Raw genomic sequence first — 19869 nt, 5'->3', positions numbered from 1 at the left:
AAAACATGCAACCGCCCTGAATAGGAGAATGCAAACAAAAAACAGGTCCGGCCTGTAATGTAACACAATCCCCCATAGAGCTCGGAACTGGAATTCTAAATAAACAAACAATAAAGGAAACACAAGACGACAAGGAAAAGGATCCCCTTCTTCCCACATCTAGTTAAGATCGTTATCAGATTTAGAAGACTGAGATGCAACTGACGGATCAGTACTAGGCACCTCTAACATCGCCAAAACCTCTCTCAGGAGTAAACGCAGGCATGCCAATCTAAATGTTAAGCCCTCCGCAGTCGGAGGACCCAAGTCAGCAGACTCCGACCCAGGAGGATCTTCCTCTGAAGCCTCAGAGGGAACTGCATCCCCAGAGGACTGATCAGACACAACCACTATTTTACACGAGTGTCCATGGGCAGGAGAGCTGGGATTACCCCTTCGCTTATGAGTAGCAGGGACAGGTAACATAGCTAAGGCCGTAGAGATAGCCATGTTGAAATGTGTAATAACCTCTGGTGTAAACAAACCCCTTACATGCGAAGGAGGGTCCGAACCCTGGACAACTGCACATGTAGGAACATAATCTAGGGAACACACCTCACTGGACGAAGAATCCTCAGAGGCGGATGGCTCAGTGGTCTCTAACATTTCAACATTGGTTGCTGAGAACACCTTATTGCGGCATACAGAATATAATTGAGAGGGCTCGTTTACCCGGGCCTCCTCCCAATATACACAGGTATCAAAATCTGCATCCGAGGAACCCTCTATATCAGAATCCTCCATAGCTTGTCCATATCAATTTATAGAAAAGAAAAAAAAAACTGCCACCTTATACCCCCAATGGCTGGGTCACTCACTACCTTCTATATCCCAGACAGATAGAGAAGATGCTCCTCTCCGTAGACACCCGGTTATGAATCAGAAGATGGGAAAAAAACATGACCACTCCCAGTCACATGGTGCTCATGCAGGACCTAGCCCGCTAAGGAAAAAGCGTGCCTTAATAAAAAGAAACTGTGCAGCTCTCCAAAGCAATAACTTGTATGTTCTGTATCAGCCAAGTAGCCAAAACGTTCCTACACATAAGCAGTCAAATCACATAACAATACATAATTAAAACGTCCCACTGTTCAAAAATCCTCCTCAGGAGAGGAGATATTAACCCTTGATTTCATACAGATTAAGGAGTCCCACTGTGACCCTGTCTTCTATTGTTAACAAGTGTATAAAGTAATGAAACAATCTTAACGGAATCTATGCCATGGAACAGTGACACGGTCCTTCAAGTTTGACAGATTGTAGCAGCGCCTCTGACATGGACTTGAGTAAAGAAAGCAGGCAGCGAAACTCGTCAACGCTGATTGCTTAAGGAGCTGTTAATATGAGTCTGGATGGGTTTGCAGAAAGACTCTCCCTGCATCTCCAGACTAACTTTCGTCAATGCTGTCACTGAGAGGCTGACAAGACTACTTAAAACTCCAGTTCCATCTCGAAGAGTACTACCCTCCATAAGGAACTACTCCGAAAACTTTTGACACTTCTCTGCCAACCTCCTATGACAAAAGGCAAAGAATGACTGGGGGATGGAGGAAGTGGGGGAGGTATTTAAGCCTTTGGCTGGGGTGTCTTTGCCTCCTACTGGTGGCCAGGTTCTGTATTCCCACAAGTAATGAATGCAGCTGTGGACTCTCCCTGTATTTAGGAAATAAGCATTATTATCATTACTTATAAGCTTAGAACTGTACCAAGTTGTTGTAAGATCCATTATTTTATCAAGCCATAATATTGTCAAATACCTTTTCATGAATTTCTTGTGTAGACTGTGCATCGCAGAAAGCCACTGTCGCTACGTCCTTCAGAATAGGCATCTCTACTGTGCAATCTCTGCCATCCAACAGGGCAACCAAAGGACGCGGGTGCATTGGCCCGTTCATAATTGGAGGTCGAATGCCTGCAAGGACAGGGGGAAAAAAATGACCAATCGAACAGAAAAAATAACTAACTTGTGGGAACTGCAAGAAAAAACATTACACAATGTTACATGAATTCAGTATAAAAATATAGAAGCTGTTATTTACCAACCAAATAAATTGTGGGAACAGATATTCTAATTTAAAAATAAAATGTGTCCAATCATATATAATAATGGTCAGTTTAAGAATATATCATCCACAGACTAAAGCAATGTTTGCAAGTTGTTCAGTGTAAAAGCATGAAACAGACCAGCTTCACAAACAAGTTTTTGTGTGTATATATATATATATATATATATATATATATATATATATAAAACCTTTTAAAAACTTACTTAGAAGCTCCAAGTTTAGCACTATTTATATGATTAGTCTGGAACACCCACTGAAAGGGCTAAGAGCAGACCCCCCCCCTCCCTTGCATATGAATAGACCCAAGGGTCAAGTCAAGTGGGAACGTATGGGAACGGAGTTCCTGCACTATTTTTGCAGGTGGAACTAAGTTTCCCCTAGACAGAGAACAGAAACGCTTCAGTAAACATTGCTGCTGCCGGTGAGATGAGCTGGAGCACTGTCTGGTTAGAGGTATAGTGAGATCCTCTAGTAATAGGCAGTAACACTTCCTACAATGCAAGCCTGTCAGTGCTACTGTTGTGTTATCACCCCGCACTGCGTGGAAAACATGGTGCTTACATTTTTGTGTGGCTTGCTCTGTTTTTTTTTAGCTCCCCTAAGCAGAAAAAGGACTATTGCACCTTAAGTGGGTGAAACTCTGTGATAGAAGACAGAGGAGGAGTCTCGGCCCCAAAGGCAACAATTCAACCCTTTATTGGATTTAATTTGCTTTCATTAACCAATGTGTATAGATTATATTCAAATAAATACAGTGAGTGTGTATAAAACAATATTAATTGTTTTGGGGGTGGAAGTCTTGGTGAGTTCCCATACTTTTTTTTTGTAGGACTTGACCCCTGAATAGACCCATTATAAAAAACAGAAGCAACGCGAAGTCTGTATATATTAGTATACATCTAAAACTTTGGGGCTTGGTTAGGAGTCTGAAAATCAGCAAAATGTTGTTTAAAAATAAGCAAAACTATACATTTTTACAAAAACACCCCAGAAGGGCAATATAAATGGATCATCTACAAAACATTTACGCAACGAAAAAACTAGTGTACAATGTCCCTTTAAAGACTTGAGCTCCGGGGGGGCGGAGAAAGCAGCCATCGGGAGCAGTTGTGTTTTTGCTGAGCTCCCAAGCTTGTTATAAATATAGTTTAATCTTAGCACCTTTTAGTGTTCCTTAACAAGAGGAAAAGTACGAGATATAAAGCAGTAACAAAATAGCTTTATTTTGAAGACTTTACAACTTGGCATTTGCAAGGGTGTTGACTTGGCTGGAGGCGGAGGGCAAGCTGTTACCGGATCAGAGCAAACATTCCAGGGAGACGCTCCGGAGGGTCGGGGCTCCGCTCCGGAGCAGTAATCTATGCTGCTCTGCTTCAGTCCGGGCGAATAGTTAGTAGAAGAGCCACAGAAGGAAGTGCCACACTTGCGACTTGGGGTCAATGGCGGAAGCCGAGGCCTAACAGAGAGACCGTGCCACTCCACAGATATAACTCCAGTGGGAGGTAAGAGAGACTACTCTGGTCGCTGCAACCCGGTCTGAGAGGCGACAACAGAAAAGAAAAGGTAGTGTGACCTTACCGGAGCAGTTGAGGAGCAATTCCCGTCATCTTGGCTACTAGGAGCCATGTGGGTAATGTAAGTGCGCAACACAGCACGGCCATGATTAGCACACATTGAATTGCAGTGTAAAGTGAGAGACTTTCTGTGTGAGGGTGCTTAGCTGCCAAAGAAGACACATATAAAGACTGTGTGTATAGCGAAGTTGTGAGGATAGATTTATAGAGACATTCACTGGGACATTTGATGTTTGCTGGTTTGCTCTCTCTCCCCCCCATTTCCTGCGGAACGGTGTGTCAGCAGGTCATATCCCATGTTCCTTATCCGTCTCCGTCCAGTGTGGACATATACCCTGGGGAGAGAAGAGCTTACTGCCTTTTCACAGCTAGCCTATTATACAACACATATTCTGTGGCCATCTTTATATGCTGGTATAGAGCATGGAGTGACTGATTGAAGAAGTTTGCCTGTGCAACCTGACATGATTGCATTGAGAAGAGCCCACAAGTTATTTAACTGTTAGCACCAACACAAATGACTTTCTTTACTCTACACAACCAATGATTGTGCTATCACAGATATCCGCCAAATCTCCCAAATGGGCAAATAAATGAGAAAGAGCGAAAAGACCACATGAATATAAATAGATAGTGGATTAATAAAGAAGAGGAGCCTTATCTAGCCACTAAGCAGAGGCCTTGAGGGACACTGATCCTTAAAAGTAATAAACAGAAGTAATCGGAACTATATTGCTAAGCTAGCAGCTGCCAATCCAGAACACTAATAGTGCTAATTAATTATTACAGCACGCGCTATGGCAGCCAGAAAGGGGACCAAGGGAGACAAAGGGGGAAAGCCTTTGTCGGTAGACACATTCTTTAAAACTTCGAGAGTGCCTAAATTGCAAGAACATTTTTTAGCAGATACAAAGGAGGATATGGAATCCGAAAATGAGGTAAGTTCTGTAGATCTCACTCCTGCAACCAAAGCAGACTTGCAAGCTCTCGTGTCTAAGCAAGATATATCCTCCAATTTTGAAAAATTGTGGGGAAAAATGGACATCTTCCAAGCTATGGTCACCAATAGCCTTACAGACATCAAAACCGAGATTCTGGAGCTGGGGAATTGTGTAGACTTATTGGAAACAGCTACTGAGGAAATGGGTGAAGAAGTTTCAGTGGTTTCACAGACCCTAGCCTCTCAGACTCAAACCATAATGGAACTGGAGGAGAAGATAGAGATATGGAGAATAGGAGCAGGCAGTCTAATATTAGACTTAAAGGAATACAATAGGAGCTGAGGATCTACATAGCTACTTACAACAGCTTTTTCATGCCATCTTGGGAGAAACTACGGAATCTGAATATCCCATAGAGAGAGCGCATTAGAGCCAAACCTAAGCCAGACCAGCCTCCAAGAGATGTCATTATTAAACTACTGAGGTTCCCTGACAGAGAAAAAATACTATCAGCCGCAAGACAAAATCCCACGTTCAAGTTCCAGGGCAATATAGTTCAATTTTTCCAAGACCTCTGCGTTAAAACATTACAGAGACGCTATGCACTGCGACCCTTAACTCTCTTGCTTAGGAAAAATTGCATACCTTACAGATGGGGTTTTCCCTTTGCACTACAAGTGGTGCGAAATGGCAGAACATTTACAATCAAGACATAGGAGGAAATTCCAGACATTTGTAAATTTTTGGACTTAGAACCACCTGAGGTTTTGTCTGAAGAGTCCCCACCACACCCATCTGGGCTTCCTCAACCCCGTGCAAAACCCCACAGATCTAATTGGCAGAAAGTAACCAAGAAGAAGGCTAAAACTTAAAACCATCAGACTGCAAAAAAGTGCAACAAAAGAGAGTGCTAGTCTTCTCTAGTACAAATTTTGTTATTTCTGTAACCCTGTCTGCTTTACAGAAGCCTGAGGGGTTAACCGGGGACATGATCCAGAGACCCGCTGTGAGTTTTTGTTCACTCTTTAGGAGTCAAGTTATGTTGGCAATTCATGTTAGGATTGCGCTTGAGATCTATCTTGCATTTGTTTTGTTACATGTATAACCAAAATGTAAGTTATTGCCAATTATTGTTGTTTTTGTTATGTTTCATATTTTTACTACATAGATGCACGAAACACTGTACAAGGATTAAATCCTCACCTACAAAAGTTATTTTACAGAGAAGCTGGAATCCTAGATTGTCACGAAAGTTCTTTGAGCAGGGGTGGGAGAACCTCACGGCTACACGTATGAGAGAACCCTGTTATGACATAGCCCATTCATCTGAGATCCCGGATTCTGAAGGTAGGGTAAGAATACAACATAAGATAATCCACTGCAATGTCGCTACCTAAAATAGTTCTGCTCTCGCATATTGCGAGAGGCTTAAACACTGATATAAAGAGGCGGACAGCGATGTCAAACTATAGACGGCTGAGGGCTACTATTATTTATCTTCAGGAAACTCACTTTCTGAAAGACACTATCCCCAAGTATTGGGCGAGAGATTACCCAATGCAATTCCACTCCGCGTTAGATGCAAAAAAGAGAGGAGTCTCTATCTTGATTCACTCCTCGATACCATTTACACATAAAGAAACTATATCGGATAAGGAGGGTAGATACCTACTGGTTCATGGGAAGTTGGGGGGGAGGTGCTTTTGTGTAATGTATACGCCCCTAATGAGCAACAGGATAAATTCTTTGGCACAATTTCTAATTTGCTGACTGGCTGGTCTAGAATGAGAATAATACTGGCAGGAGACTTTAATATTGACTTACAGACACTGACCAAACAGACTCTTACATTACAGCCAAAGAAAAAACAGAGACAAAGAATAATGGCAAAGAATATTTTGGGGCTACTAGACCAACACACATTACATGACAGCTGGAGGTTGTTGAATGGAGGGAGTGAGGGTACCACCTTTTACTCAGCGGCCCATAGCAGCTACTCAAAGATAGACTATATCTTTACAAGCCAGATTATACAACCGGCATTACATTCCATAGATATCCACCCCTGTGTATGGTCAGACCATTCAATAACACTACTCGGTTTTGGTGAATTAGCAGATCCGAAAAGGATAAAAACGTGGACGTACGACCCGACCTGTATTAAAAGCCCGCTTATAAAAGACAAAGTGCTACATAACTTAATAGAATACTGGAAGATTAATATAGACTCTACGGAGAATCCTATTATACCTTGGGCGGCATAAAAGGCAGTGATTAGGGGGATACTAATTAAGGAGAAAACATTATATAAGAAACAAAAAGAAAACCTGATTAGACAATTAAATATTGAAATTGCCTCCCTAGAACAAACACATAAACTAACTAATTCAAAAGCAGCCTTAACCAAACTTACCAACAAGAAACAAAAACTGCAATATGTTTTAAATGAACAATCTTTAAGGGCCTCACAGAAATTGAAAACAAATTATTTTATTTTTGCTAATAAGCCTGATAGATACCTCGCTAAAAAGATTAGGGATAACTACCAAACTCTTTCCATACCGAGTATTCAGACTTCCTCGGGTCAATTAACCTCCCACCCCCAAGAGATTGTTAATGCATTTGCCTAGTTTTACAGTAACTTATAATGATGGCACAAAGGTGCAACAAACCTTAGAAACCCAGGAGGTGTTTAGATCTTTTTTACTAAAGGCAAAACTAAAACCAATCACTGACGAGGATAGCGCAAATCTGAGTGCCAAAATTACACGGGCAGAGGTGATAAATGCTATCAAGGACCTCAAGCCTGGTAAAGCCCCAGGACCTGACGGGTTCTCAGGGGAGTACTATAAGGCATTTAGAGATGTCTTGATACCCCACTTACTAGTGTTTGCAAACCACATTATGGAGGGAGGGGAGATACACCTGGAATTACTTCGGGCTAAAATAGTGGTAATCCCAAAGCAGGGAAAAAACCCTACTCTCTGTTCTAGTTATAGGCCAATCTCCCTTATTAATCAAGACCTCAAGATTGTTACAAAAATTTTAGCCAATAGATTGAAACATGTCTTACCCAATATTATACACTCTGACCAGGTGGGATTTATTAAGGAGAGGGAAGCCCCGGACAATATTCGCAGAATGGTATTGATAATAGATTTTTTACGGGACCGCAGAGTGCCTTCTCTGGTCCTCTCATTGGACGCTGAGAAGGCAATCGATAGGGTTGACTGGGGATATATGATGGCATTGTTGACAGCACTAGGTTTTAAAGATAGATTTTTACAGGCTATCAAGGGGTTATACTCGACACTCACAGCGCATGTCAGAGCAATAGGACACCAATCAGAGAACATATCTATCCTAAACGGCACACGGCAGGGCTGCCCACTCTCACCTTTGTTATTTGCTATATGCATTGAACCAATGGCTGCCTATATCCGTAACTGCCCAGACATAACTGGTGTGGAGGTGGGTGACTTTCATCACAAAATCACTCTATTTGCGGACGATGTCCTGCTCACTATCTCCAGAACATTGTTGTCGCTACCTCATGTATATCATGCAATACATTTATTCTCTCAGATATCTGGTTATAAAATCAAGAAAAATGTGAGGCACTTCCCTTGTCGCTACCAAAACATACCATAAAATTAATTGAGGCAAATTTTGATTTCAGATGGGTGCCGGAAGGACTAAATTATTTAGGCATAAAGCTTACGACACACTCTACAAAACTATATGCGGCAAACTATACCCCTATGCTTAAAACCATTACATCGGATTTAGGGAAATGGAAGAAACTAGGTTTTTCGTGGTACGGCAGATTGTCTGCTGTTAAGATGACAATTTTGCCCAGAATTTTATATTTGTATAGAGTGCTCCCAATTAAGGTCGTGGTTTCAGATATAGCAAATCTACAGAAAGATATCCACAGCTTCTTAAGAGATAATAAACACCCAAGAATTCCACGTCAAATTCTAAATAGGCATAGACAATTAGGGGTAGTAGGGGCCCCAAATCTGCTAGATTACTACAAAGCAGCGAGATTGGCCCAAGACTCGATACTAGGTAGAAAACAGAGCGATGTTCTCTGGCCTGCTCTGGAGGCAAGGATAGCGGGACTGGAGACCCCAGATGATATTTTATGTCGAAATAAGCTACACAATGATCATAGTCTATATCAGAATAGAATTACGCAATGTACCAAACAGCAGTGGACATTACTTAACCAGTCAGGGAAAATACTCCCCACGCACTCAATGATAATACCCTTAAAAAACATTATAAACAAGGAATTTAAGCATCACATTAAGAAATGGGAGAACAAAGTGTTATACAGGGTGGCGGACATGCAATTTCAGGGTAGGACACTGACTTTCACTCAACTTCAACAGAAACTGGATCCCCTCCCACTTCAGTGGTTCCGTTTACCTTCAGATAACTTCAGCCATAAAGACATACCTATCAAAGCACATGACATGTAGTCGACAAACAACGTTAGAACAACTATGCACCTCACTTACTAGGCCCAAAAAGGCAATTTCTAGACTCTACATTTCTATTCAAGAAGCGAGGATCTGTACTAAAACTACATTAATGTTAAACTGGGAAGCAGATCTAGATAGGGAATTGGACCTAAATAATTGGAATGAAACCTTACACCAGGCTAGTAAAGGTCTTATTAGTGCTTATCTAAGAGAAAATGTGCTTAAAACCTCTTTTAGATGGTATCTAACACAAATAAAGACAGCTCGGATGGGAAAGGGGAGCTCCAACTTTTGTAATAGAAGTTGTAGGACACGAGGATCATATATCCACATGTGGGTGGACTGTCCAAAGGTTAAGAGCATATGGAAGGAACTATCCTTGCTACTGAGTAAAGTGTTGGATGAGCGGATTTCTCTCACCCCTGCTCAGGCACTGCTGCACGAAAAAATACCAAGGCTGAATAAATATCTTAACACCTTTATTAGAATTTTATGTACCACGACGAGAATAGCTATAGCTAAATACTGGAAGATGGAAATACCATTGTGGTCAGAAGTGTTAGCTAGAATTCAGTTGGTGTACCTGATGTACGAGTCAGCTGCATCTATACAGGATACAGATACTCAATTTCAAAAGGTCTGGTATTATTGGATAATGGAGAGTAGTCCTAACGCTAGACTTAAGAGTCAATGAGGAAGTTAGAAGTTCGAGGTGAGATAAACATGTCCTATCAAGAGGAGGTGAGGAGAGAATTGTTGACTGACACTCATTAATAGGATATAAAAAAGATGAACTAGATGAGCAAGAAATCGTTAGATAGGATTGGGAAAAATTGTACAGTGATGAAGTACTAAATTATTTCTCTGATTTGTGCATCCCTCTTTTTATTTTTCTTTAGTATTTTTTGTTGTATTAAGTTTTTAGTTTAGGTTACGTTTTTTGTTCTGTTGTAACAGTTGCTGAGATTGAAGCTGTATAACATTGTTACCCCCTACATAAAGACGCTCCCTTCTGAGACTACTAAAGTTGATAAGATGTTTTTAAGGGGGCATACGTTGAAAACCAATTACTCACCCAACAGCAACGTAGATAATTGTAAAACATGCATTAGCAGAGTAGCAGAGGACCATGGAGATCATGGTAAGGTAATCCTCGTAAAGATACCTAGGAAATCTTAAACTTGGACTCTCAAGAGACTCAACAATAACAGAACTCTTTTACAATGGGTCATTCTTCAACCTGATAACTTTATATATATTTTGAAGTATAGAGTTTCTTGTATGATGTATCTCTGTAACTAAATGCATGTATTGTTTCTAATATTATTGTTGGTGTAATGTGAGTAATAAAAAAACATTTCATCTAAAGACTTGAGCTCCAAATCAGATATACGCAGTCATACAATATTAATATAAAAACCACAGGCTTTTAAAATTCATGTGGCCTTTAGAGGCTTCTGTTGTAGCTTACAGGGCAGAGGTGTAAAAAATGTTACCACTTTGCTCTCATACAAATATACTCATATACATCTCATGGTCATGGGATCTAAGGAATGTGTTGACACATTAAATAACTCTGTGCTTCATAACACGCGTTTAGTAGACCCAGATCATAGCGCTTTGCAGACAGCTAGTGGGCTCCCTCCTTTGTTATGAACTGGCCCTACAGCTCCGAGAACCAATCAGAGAAGCTGTAACAGATACAGCAAGTCAAAGACCATGTGATCAGCAGAATACCCATCACCATTAAGAGGTTAAGGAGAGGGAAACAATGATAGCATTTAATAGAAAAAAAACTGTCAAAACAAACAAGTATTTCTTGCTAGTTTAAAATAAAAAAAGAATGAGAAAATATTTTTAATTAAAAGGGATATGAAACTCAAGTTTTCTTCTTTCATGATTAAGATAGAAATAAATTGGAAGGTTATTTAAAAGTACATGCTCTATAAACTAAATTGTGTTCTCTTTGTATCCTTTGTTGAAAAGTATACCTAGGTAGGCTCAGAAGCTGCTGATTGGTGGCTGCGCATATATGCTTTAAAGGGATAGTAAACCCAATTTTTTTATGGATTCAGATAGAGCATGCAATTTTAAACAACTTTTTAATTTACACCTATTATCAATATTTCTTCGTTCTCTTGCTATCTTTATTTGAAAAGCAGTAATCTAAGTTTAGGAGCCAGCCCATTTTTGGTTCAGCCCCTGGATAGCACTTGCTGATTGGTGGCTACATCTAGCCACCAATCAGCAAGCACTAGCCAGGTGCTGAATAAAAAATGGGCTGAATTCTAAGCTTAGATTCTTGCTTTTTCAAATAAAGATAGCAAGAGAACAAAGAAAAATGTATAAAAGGAGTAAATTAGAAAGTTGCTTATAATTGCATGTTTTATCTAAATCATGAAATAAATATTTTGGGTTTCTGGTCCCTTTTACAATTTTTGAGTATATAAAGTTGTGCATTCAAAGGCCCCTATATCACAGTAAAGCTAAAAGCAGAGTGCTCTGTTTTACTTAAAGGGGCAGTAAACTTATAAACTAATGTTATATAATTCTGCACATAGTGCAGAATTATATAAAATTAGCTTACTGGCAGATTTATACAGTAAAGTGTTGCAGAGAAATTTTATGTAAAAGCTCCTTTTTCCAGAACGCAGCTCCGTGCTCTACTGAGTGGGTTTGGTTTTTCCATAGCGCATTGCGGCAACACTGCCTAGTCACACGGTCGCGCCATTAAAGTCAATGTACAGGAAATTTATCTGCAATACTTTACTGTATAAATCTGCCAGTAAGCTAATGTTATATGATTCTGAACAATGTGCAGAATTATATAACATTAGTTTGTAAGTTTATTGCCTCTTTAAAGCTAAATGTTCAGTTGTGGTTTTGCAGCGTCCGTCACATTCACCATAAGCAACTCCACCTAGCTTTGTCCTCTAAATGGACACATCGTCAGAATATATTTATGTGTTTAAACTGAAAAACAGCAGCTGAGAAATAAATTGTATATTAAACCAGAAACCAATCAAAGGAAATACAATTGTGGCTAAGTTACACGTACCATGAGTTAGGACATAAAATGTTAATTATTTTTTAGTGTATTTCAACTAGCTTTAGGTATCATAAAATATGTCTATTTTTTTTATTCCCCCCTACTAGCCATGGATGGAAAATTTGCAGCAAAATGTTGACTTTTCCCTATATTTAACATTGAGTGGACTAGTAACCTTTCCCTCTGGGCTAGTAGCTTACATGTAAGTCTAATATGATTACATTTTCTATCCTAAGCATAATTTAACATACATTTATTGAATAATAATTTGAGTAATAAACATTGCTAAAAAAAAAAAAGCTTAGAGGGTACCACTATTTGGAGTCATTTTAGTAAGCACTTCCTTACTGAAAGGGTGGTTGATTTATGGTTTCCAAAAGAGGTGAAAAAAATGCCTGATTGTCTTTGTTCTCTTGGTATCTTTTGAGCCGGTCTATTTTCAGAGCACTATATGGCAGAAGTTATGCTAGAATGTTAACCATTTGCAAGAGCATTATATGGCAGCACTATTTCCTGTCGGGTAGTAGTCCAGATGCCTACCTAAGTATCTCTTCAACACCGAATATCACGGGAACTAAAATGTTTTGCTCAGTCTGTGTTTAATATCCCATTAAAGGGATTGGAAAGTCAAAATTAAACTTGCATGATTCCGATAGAACATGTTATTTTAAGACACTTTTAAATCCACTTCTATTTTCAAATGTGCTTTGTTCTCTTGGTATCCCTTGTTGAAAAATAATACGCACATATCCTACACTAGTGGGAGCTAGCTGCTGTTTGGTGACTGCACACATTTGTCTCTTGTGATTGGCTACCTAGATGTGTTCAGCTGGCTGCCAGTAGTGCAATGCTGTTCCTTCAGCAAAGGATATCAAGAGAATGAAACAAATTTGATAATGGAAGTAAATTGGAAAGTTGTTTAAAATTGTATGTTCTATCCAAATCATGAAATAAAATGTTGGGGTTTCCTGTCCCTTTAAGACAGGAAGCATGAGCTCTGTATACACTTCTAAAAATTCCATACATTAAAAAAATGTACTTATCCTTTTTTACTAAGACAATAGAAATGAAAACGTTACTGGAATATAAAACTCTACTGAAGAGCAAAGGGAATTAACTAAGCATTACAAAGAATATGAAACAATTGTTGGAAAGTGTGTTCACAATTCCCTCAAAGACCACCAGGTGACTAATACACTACTCACTCGCTAGTGTCCTGCGAGGATAAGCTGCACTCATTTGGCTGCAAGTCAAGTTAATTAATGTTCCAGATGGTATCTACCCTGTCATAAGGAATATTTTAACAAAGGACAGAAACAAAGTTTCAAGCCACAACAAACATTTTTGTTAAAATTGTTTTTAACATTTTAAGTTTGAATAAAATAGAAGAAAAACATCCAGACACTAAATGCTTTAGAACTGCGATCAGTCAATTAGGATATATATATATATATATATATATATATATATATATATATATATATATATATATATATATATATATATATATATATATAAAATTCTGCTATAACTATCCTAAAAAAATGTTGACATAAGACAGAATTCTTACATATGCAGTTTGATAGTTGTATAATTCACATGTGATACAAACAATCTGGTCCTTACACTATTTAGTGAAACTTGATATACATTTTGCATGTGTAATTCTGATTCAGAATGTCACACTTTAAATGGTGCAACTAAAGATGCCATTAAAATGTTGCACGGTTTGCCCAGAGTGTAACCTGATCACAACGTGCAACATTTCTGCCTCACAATATAATAAAGCGCTTTGACATCTGAACTCCCTAACAGTCAATGCACCCTGTAGGTCGGCTGTCATTTTTACTCTAAGGGGTTAAACAGTGTGCATCTCGTTGACAAGGGCAGGACTGTGCTATTACTGCATGACTTATTCCTTGAGGCATTTAGAAATAGCTATTACAGGGCTCAATATCCATCAGGACACGTGACATGCAAGGTATTTCTGTGATGTTAAAAGGGATATAAAACCCACATTTTTTCTTTCATTAATCAGATAGAGCATGTAATTTTAAGCAACTTTTTAATTTACTCCTATTATCAATTTTAATTTGTTCGCTTGGTATCTTTATTTGGAAAAGCAGGAATGTAAGCTTAGGAGCCGGACCATTTTTGGTTCAGACCCAGGGTAGCCCTTGCTGATTGGTAACTACCCAGGTGCAGAACCAAAAATGGGCCGGCTGCCAAATAAAGATACCAACAGAATGAAGAAAATAGGAGTAAATTAGAAAGCTGCTTAAAATTGCATGCTCTATCTGAATCATGAAAGAAAGAAAATGTGGGTTTCATATCCCTTTAAGGGGATATAGGACATTAAACGCACAATTTAGTTCCCCCAAGAATAATAATGATGTGTTTTTTCCCCCAATTATATTGCCTGATTTTCCTGTAATTTAACTGAATATTGTAGTGTTTCCAATCTTCTCAGATAAGGCTGGAGTGCATTCTATGGAATGCAGAACTCAGACATTCCTACATGCTGTACAGTCATTGGTTGGTATGTGCCATTTGTATCTGTCCCTTATTGGCTACAGAAAATGAATATAGATAACATCAAGAGATGTGTCCCAGGCCTGCAAGACAAATCATATTTTACTAACAACATTTTATTTTCAAATGGTTTTAAACCACAATTCCTGCATTTAGATCTCGTAATGTTGTTAATCATTTCTGATAAATAAAAAATAACTTTAATGTCTCTTTAAACCTAACTCTAGGCTTTAATGTCCTTATAAGGAAAGGGGTATTCTATCTATGTTTATTATTTGCCTAATAGATGTGGGTGTGTTAAATTTAAAAGTTATTTGTGTTTTTTCACAGACTACCCACAAAGAAACAAACAGCCCTTAGGAACCATAGGCTGAATATATTTATATATTTTTTGCCAATATTTCCTATAAATTGTAAGTTTAAAGGGACATGAAACAAATGGCATTGCTATGAGCCTGCTGTTCAGCAAATAAGAAGAAAAAAGCAAATTTGATATTATAAGTAAACAGCATGCTGTATCTGAATCATGAAAGCTTAAAGGGACACTGAACCCAAATTTTTTCTTTTCTTTTTCAGAAAGAGCATGCAATTTTAAGCAACTTTCTAATTTACTCCTATTATCAATTTTTCTTCGTTCTCTTGCTATCATTATTTGAAAAAGAAGGCATCTAAGCTTTTTTTGGGTTCAGTACTCTGGACAGCACTTTTTTATTGGTGGATGAATTTATCCACCAATCAGCAAGGACAACCCAGGTTGTTCACCAAAAATGGGCCAGCATCTAAACTTACATTCTTGCATTTCAAATAAAGATACCAAGAGAATGAAGAAAATCTGATAATAGGAGTAAATTAGAAAGTTGCTTAAAATGTCATGCTCAATCTGAATCACAAAAGAAAATTTTTGGGTACAGTGTCCCTTTAATATTGCCTTTACTGTCCCTTTAATACGTTTGTATGATAGCCTTATGCATATCCCATGCATTCTTGAAGCCCCCAACAGTGTTTATCTTTAGTAACTCTGATGGAAATTTAACCCTTTCTCTGAAGAAGTCTTTCCACAAATTACTCCTGAACCGATAATCCGTTCACCTGATATTGTCCCATGTTTTGTTTTTTCGTGTAAAATACTTTCCGCTTCATATAATGAGCACACCCTCCCTGTGTACCCTTATTCAAACACTGCGCCTGCTCAGAGGTAGTGTGTGTTGTGTCAGCGGTGACTTCATTTGAAAAGCATAATCTCTCAGCAGCCAGTGTGTTTGAATGTTAGGGGGTGGATAACCTACACTGCTTTTATAACTTTCACTAGAACACATTTTGCTAATAAAAATACATTGCAAAAATATATATTTCTATTCAAAATTGAAATGTCTTTTCTATTTTAACAATCAGTGTTCTCACCAGGATCTTTTTATTGGGTGCACCACCAGCCTGATTTTACTGACCAACCGGCTAACATTTTAGCTAATATTAAGTTAAAATTAGCCAGTATTAAAAATGTTTAGTTTTTATTGCAGAAAATGTCATTAAATACATTTATTGTTACATTTATGTTAAAATTATGCAATTAATTTGTTCTTTGGATAGCTCAAAATGATATAATATTAGAAAAAACTACACTGCCCCCACCCTGCTACTTCAAAATGCCACCTGACTACTTCAAAATATCCCCCAACTGGCAACATTTTCTGTGGAGAACACTGACAATTATGCCCCTGAATTGTATAAGATCTGTATATAAAATAAACATAAAATAAATGTAATTTAAAAAACCGTCACTTTGCAAACAAAATCGTGTGCATCTTATATTGCTTGATTGTGGCCTATATGAGTCAGTGCACTGCTCTAAACAATCACTGGTTTTATTTTCATCAATTAAATATTATTTTACATCAAACCGGCTAAGTTTATTGTCTATTTTAAAAAAGGCATTTCACTTAGGTGTTTTGCGTTTGTGAAATGTTCAACATAAACAATTACAAGTCACTGTAATGGACACACATTTCTCGATCAACTGTATATTTTTATATTTATGTATTCTGATTTTTACAACACATCATTGAGAGAGAAAAAATTATCTTAAAAATGATAGCAAATATCTAATTTTGGAATTAATAAAGAACACTTTATTGCTTAAAAAAAAAAAAAGAGTTTCTGACACAACCAAAAACAGTTCCTAAAATAGAATTCAGTTTGTCAGCCTTTGTATTATAGTGTTTTTTTACTTTTAGGCATAAAAGGAACAGAGTCAGAGCTACGCATGCACTTTATTAGTTTACAGGTAGAATTTTACTGCAGGATACGAGTTGGCACGGCAAACAAAAGGACAGTCGAGCCCAGGTTATACTTGCCTGAACAAGAGAATCTGCCATTATCTTGCGTTAATAACCCCCTTGGATTGGCCTACATAAAAGGTCTATAATACTATCTAAGCCCTTTACTCGCTGCGCCTAAAGATATTGTTACACAACACTAAGTAGACACAACAATTTCAATACCAAACATCTAGGGCTGGCTGCTTCTCTAATTTACTGGAAAACTGATATTTCATGTCTGAATTATCAACCCTGTATAGTACAAGCGTTAGCTAAATAAAAATGGCACCATAACTATGTACTAACTCACAGACAGCGCTTCAAGGTATTTTTCACTTTTTATACGCACCTCCTGCATTTTACGTTAAATGGATATTAATCAATACAATTCATGCAACTCCTTTCAATTATGGTTGCCGCCATTTTGGAACCTAGGTTTCACTGCAGGTATCTCATGAAGAGTTGATACACATGAGCTAACACATCACAAGACTAGAGGTAGCCAGTGAATAGTCTCGATACTATCCTTATACTATCCTTATATCCTTTTATGTCAATTTACATATATAATTTCTCTCAAATTCATTCACGGTACAATTTTTTAATTCATTCATTGATATTGTATCATTCAAGGTTATTTTATTTGCTTGGAGGAGAATTAAGAGAGACAGTAAACACCTTGTAATTGCAATATTTTTCTGCTGCCTTGAAATTAATTTGCATATTTGGAGAGTGTGAAAAAAAATGTAAACGCATTAACCCCTTAACCCAAAAAGATAATATATAAAAATATATATGCCCATCGTACAGCATAACGTATATATATATCTGAGCAGCAGGAAACTCCAGCAGTCTCGGCTGCAAAGTGTAAAGGGAGTGGGAGGGGCCCTACACTACATAAAATGTTTTGAAGGGATAGGGAGGGATGGGAACTAGCTATGCTACAGAAAAGGAGAATTTACTAATAATTGCGGGGAGGGGAAGGAAGTGGCACCACTACCCTACAGAAAAAAATTATATTATACTACCACCAGTAGTAAGAGGGGGAGGGTTAAGAGCTTGGGGGGGGGGGCAGAGAGATGAGAGAAGTGATCACTAAACTGTGAGGACAATAATAATAAAATAAATTAAATTAATTAATAAAAAAAAAAAAACTAAACTGCATAATGACAGACCTTCTGCCAGTACCGAAGATGGTGGCGACCAGTGGGTCGTGAGGGAGGAAAGAAAACTGTTTGGGAGGGATCAGGGAGTGGGAGGTATCAGGTGTGAGGGTAAATTCTACTCTGCAAAAAAAAAATTAACCTTACAAGCTAATTGATTAACCCCTTCACTGCCAGGAATTTAATGTAAGGTACGCAGCTGAAATTAGTGGCATTCTAATTGCCAAAAAGCAATGGCAAAACCATGAATGTCTGCTATTTCTGAATAAAGGGGATCCCAGAGAAGCCTTTACAATTATTTGTCATATGACTGTAGTAGTTGTGTGTAATTAATTTCAGTGAGAAACCCAAAGTTTGCAAATAAGTGAATTTTTTTTTATATGATCGTATCTGGCAGTCAAATAGTGGCTACAAATATACCAAAATGGGCCTAGATCAATACCCTGGGTTGCCTACATTAGAAATATATATAGTTTTCATAGGTAATTCAAAAGCTCCATTTCTGTTTAATCAGAGTGATAGAAAAAATGCTAAAAATTCACCGGTACTTTGGGCAAGTTTTTCTCTGAAATTCTTAGTAGCGAAGCAATTAATACCATGTCTGGCTATCGAAAAACAGTCTAAGCAAATGCTACCCACCAAGCTGCTTTAGTTGGCGAGCCAATCTGGGCTTATTACTAAAATAGATAAAGCTATTGTCATTTTATTAGTTCCATTGCTTTTGCATCTGTGAAGCCTGCATTGTTGTGCACATCCACTCCTCAGAATTGGAAAATTCCAAATCTTTTAAGAGTTAAATTACAGGAACGCAAGAAGAGCACAAAATAAAGTGTATTGCAAACGTTGGAGGGTTTGCTCTATAAATTATTAGTATTTATTGCTTTTTTGCCGAAACATGCAGAGAAAAGAGGCAGCTGGGAGGTACAGAATTGCTTTTTAGAATAGATGGTTGATTACATTAGGAGCCATTTGAAGACTCATATTGAGCTGGCTATAAATCTGGTTTTGGACAATTTGAATGAACAGTACATATCTAAAATGGGATAAAAAAGGACAAGTTATTTTACAATATGTTTGTCAACCTATGAAAATACTATTTTAAAAAGAGCAAATACTGGTTGGAACCCACATTCCACATTTAAAACAGAACAAGCATAAAATTGATTTTTTTGTAATACAGTTTATTATAATTTGTGTGTGGTCTAAGGCCTTATTATACACATTCATAAAGAATTTACAAGAAAAATCAGTGCCTTTAGAAACTGCAATTAAAAATGTTGCAAATAAATTAAAATACACTAATTTAGCAACCCTCCATAGCAAAAAGGGTTAAATAAACAATCTTCTTTTGAATAACTGAATTCCGAGCCAAGTTCACTGAAAAGTCAGGGAAAACAGGAAAAATGAAAAAAAAAAAAAAAAATCTGGCTGTGAGATTAAGCCAGTAACAACAGACTTTTATCCAAACACAACAGGCAAAGGCTTGGCTGAGTTGATCATATTACATTTAATCACAATAAAAAAGTAACCCACTATACAAAAGAATAATTGTGCCCTAATATTTTTTAAACCACAAGCAAATGTTATGTTCAAAAAATCTATGAATGTAAGGGGGAAAGAGACGATGTTTTGTTTTATAATGAACGCAAGCAAAAAAAAAAAAAAATCACTTATGGACAATGTTCACTAAAATAGCAATC

The 19869-nt window shown here is 37.8% G+C and overlaps 1 protein-coding gene across 10 annotated transcripts in view; it reads right to left on the bottom strand.

Annotated features, from left to right (window-relative positions):
• Positions 1 to 19869, bottom strand: part of CTBP1 (C-terminal binding protein 1) — a 232545-nt gene that overhangs the window by 141010 nt on the left and 71666 nt on the right. For all 10 annotated transcript variants that reach the window (XM_053704241.1, XM_053704242.1, XM_053704251.1 and 7 more), the window contains one exon: positions 1797 to 1951. In XM_053704241.1, coding sequence (XP_053560216.1) covers positions 1797 to 1951 — 155 coding nt within the window. The remainder of the gene's footprint in view (positions 1 to 1796; positions 1952 to 19869) is intronic.

Source organism: Bombina bombina, chromosome 2 (assembly GCF_027579735.1).
Source record: "Bombina bombina isolate aBomBom1 chromosome 2, aBomBom1.pri, whole genome shotgun sequence".
NCBI classification, from domain to species: Eukaryota; Metazoa; Chordata; class Amphibia; order Anura; family Bombinatoridae; genus Bombina; species Bombina bombina.
Note: the sequence above shows the minus strand (reverse complement) of the source record. Positions and strands in the feature narration are given on the sequence as shown.